The sequence below is a fragment of the Microtus pennsylvanicus genome, chromosome 1 (genome assembly GCF_037038515.1).
Source record: "Microtus pennsylvanicus isolate mMicPen1 chromosome 1, mMicPen1.hap1, whole genome shotgun sequence".
NCBI classification, from domain to species: domain Eukaryota; kingdom Metazoa; phylum Chordata; class Mammalia; order Rodentia; family Cricetidae; genus Microtus; species Microtus pennsylvanicus.
This window is the reverse complement of record NC_134579.1, coordinates 222,601,571-222,604,994: the sequence shown is the minus strand read 5'-3', so window position 1 is coordinate 222,604,994 and position 3,424 is coordinate 222,601,571. Positions and strand designations below refer to the sequence as shown.

General features: G+C 32.6%; 1 protein-coding gene across 1 annotated transcript; it reads left to right on the top strand.

Moving 5' to 3' along the window:
- The first annotated feature begins 2,236 nt into the window (after positions 1-2,236).
- Positions 2,237-3,166, top strand: LOC142842717 (olfactory receptor 4P4-like). Its single transcript, XM_075959414.1, has one exon. The coding sequence runs from the start codon at positions 2,237-2,239 to the stop codon at positions 3,164-3,166; it is 930 nt and encodes a 309-aa protein (XP_075815529.1).
- The last annotated feature ends 258 nt before the right edge of the window (positions 3,167-3,424 follow it).

Sequence of the window (3,424 nt, the reverse complement as noted above, 5' to 3'; positions counted from 1 at the left end):
TACCACAAAACATTTGATTATCCCTCTCCTAGAAGCCATCAAAGGTTAATAACTCCTTAGCTAGTGATTGAAGTTTAGACCCATTCTCCACTCTCATTGTTGGCTTTTGTCTAGTTGGAAGTTTTGCAAGTTGTATATATCACAATCATTGCAAGTTTGTATATGCCTTTGTCATGTTTTGTCTGTAAAACACTCCTTTATATACATATTACCAGTCATCTCTCACTCTTATAACTTTTTGGTTCCTCTTTGGCAAAGATTCCTGAGCATTAGGGTGAGCTATGAATATTTCTTTTAAGGCTAAACACTCTCAGTCTTCTGTTCCCTCAAAAGTTACCAGTATGGCTGTATTAATTACTATCTGCTGTAAGGAAAGCTTCTCTCATCTTCATGTGAGATGCTCTGAAACAGAAGATTAATGACCCTGACTTCCTGAGTTGTGATAAATTATATGCAATAATAAACAAATAAAAAGAAAAAGAAACTATGTACAAGAAAGTAGTATAAACAGGTAAAGCAGGTTTTTAGCATTAAGATATCAAGAAAAATATTAAAGACTATTCTACAAGTAGTCTTCAATATCTGTGCTCTACATTATCAATAACAATTAGTTTTGTTCTTTAAAAGTAGAGAGCTGTCTCGGACTCTTCTAATATGAATGATACATTGTGTGTAAAATGCTTGAGATTGTATCCTGACAGAAAGATAAAAAGAAAACACATATTATCATTTCTCTTGATTTGTTTAAGATCCGTGATATGCTGTTTTATCCAAATAATGATATCATTCATATTAACTTTTCAATGAACAACTGATTAGTGTTTTTTTAATATTTGTGATATATATATACATATATATACATACATATATATATATATATATATATATATATATATATATATATATATACATATATATATGGAGAGAAAAAATAACTACAAGTTCCTGTTCCCAACTAAACACTCGTTAATGTAACCTCTGTGGTCATGGGTGATTGATAATAGAAATGCTCATACCAAAGAAGTGTGAATGAGCATGAAGGACTTTAATGATCTTGTCTGGGAATATGTGGCCAGACCTTGCATCTGAATATCAAACTTGTTCACTGATATAGAACAACTGCATCAGCAAATTGTGAAGGGCAACAAGAATGTAAGATGCTGTAGTTGCTTGTCTGAAGAAGTGCCTTGAAGAATCCCCAAAAAGTGAACATTAACATTGCACATTAATGACAATATTAGTGGACTCATGGGAGAACTGGAAGCTATAGAGACTGGACAATGTGGCAGAGGATAGGGGAGTTTCCTCAAGATTGAAAATAATGGCTTTTGAGGTTTAGTGCAATGAAAAAAAAAACCTAGGGTGTTATGTTTAAACAAAATGGACACAGAGGCTAGGGATCTCCTCCTATATGCTGTGCAAACTAGCATAACAAAATATAGGGTTATATTTACTTTTATGAAGTCATTTCTATAATTTCAGAACTTTCTAAATTTTAAATACTCATTAATTTACACATTATTAAACTTTTGTTTTTTGTTTGGTATCAGCATTGATTTGAATTCTGGTATTCCTGCATCTTGTTGCAGCATTAAATTATTTCATTATAGCTTAATTATTATTTTTGAATTATGAAATTAAAAATAACAGAACTCCTAAATTTTCACATGATATGATGTACTCTGTCCTGTTTTCCATAGTGTCCATAAGTACATGATACTTTTGGGAATTTGTACTTGAAATGCTTTTCATAAATACTATTTAATAAACAAAATAAATATTTTACTAATATATCCTAAAAATTTATAACAAAATATTAATTCTAAAGCAGTAGTCTATAATTATTTTTATTGTTTCCTTCTGTTTATCTGGCAATCCTAAGCTACTAAATGGCTAAATTACACTGTGATCAGGAGCTCATGCCCCTAAATTCACCATTGTATATCCTGTACAGTGCAATCATACATCTTTGGTTGTACTTTTCACTAGTGTGACTTTTAGCACTACACACTTTTACTAAAGTGATTAATATGGTTGAAATGATGATGACATCTAAATGAAGACTTTTTCTAGAATATAATAATTAGAAATACACAGAGAAAAGAAAGATATTTTCAAAAATTAATGTAATTTTTAAAGTATTTTATATGATTCATACCATGATTAATGAAAAATTTTAATCTTTCTCTATCATTTGCTTTCAGCTAACTCCATTGGATCTTAATTTCTTTGGAATATGGAATGTACCAATAACATCACTGAATTTATACTGTTAGGACTTTCCCAGAACAAGAAAATTAAAATTCTATGCTTCCTCCTGTTCTTGTTTTGTTACACAGCTATTTGGGGGGGAAACATGTTTGTAATGATATCTATCATTTTCAGCAAGCTAAATGAACAACCAATGTATTTCTTCCTTAATTACCTTGCTTTGTCAGACCTGTGCTATACGTCCACAGTGACTCCCAAGCTTCTCACTGGCCTTCTCAAAGAAAGGAACATGATTTCTTATACCAGCTGCATGGCTCAGCTTTTTACCATGCATTTCTTTGGGGGGATTGAGATACTTATCCTCACAGTAATGGCCTATGACCGCTATGTAGCCATCTGCAAGCCCCTGCACTACACCATCATCATGAGCAGGTGGAGGTGTCGTGCCATGGTTGCTGCTTGCTGTATTGGTGCTTTCATACATTCTTTCTTCCAGAGTTTCCTTGTTATCAGCCTTCCCCTTTGTGGCCCCAATGAAATGGATCACTATTTCTGTGATGTTTATCCTTTGCTGTCACTTGCCTGCAGCAATACATACAAAGTTGGACTTCTGGTGGTTGCCAATTCAGGCATGATGGGACTGGTGACCTTCATAGTCTTGATATGGTCGTACTCTTTCATATTATACACTATCAGAACTTATCCTGCAGAGAACCGCAGCAAAGCTCTTTCTACATGCAGTTCTCATGTCACAGTTGTTACTTTGTTTTTTGTGCCAGTACTTTTCATATATATTAGATCATCTGTCTCTTATCCAGAAGATAAAATTTTTGCTCTTTTCTACACAATCATAGCTCCCATGTTCAACCCTCTGATCTACACTCTGAGAAACATGGAGATGAAGAATGTCCTGAGGCAAGTTTGGTGTCATAAACTACTTTTCTTGGAAAAATAATTATAATATTTTCTGCTAAATCAGAGTATGAGAAATCTAAATCATGATGTTTGTCTTTCTAAATCTTAAAATATTTGGATGTATGAGATTCAATGCTTAATCAATAATAGTAAATACTGGTACCTTTCCTGTGTGAATTGTAAGTAACATATCTTTCAAGATAAGAATTAAGGATTACTATCAAATTTTGTCACTCTGTTATTAATATATTTAAAGTACCAGATTTAGCACTACATGTTATAGTACTAACTGCTGTAT

Excerpts from the sequence above, each read along its gene's own strand:
- LOC142842717 (XM_075959414.1), top strand. The coding sequence starts at position 2,237 with ATGGAATGTACCAATAACATCACTGAATTTATACTGTTAGGACTTTCC.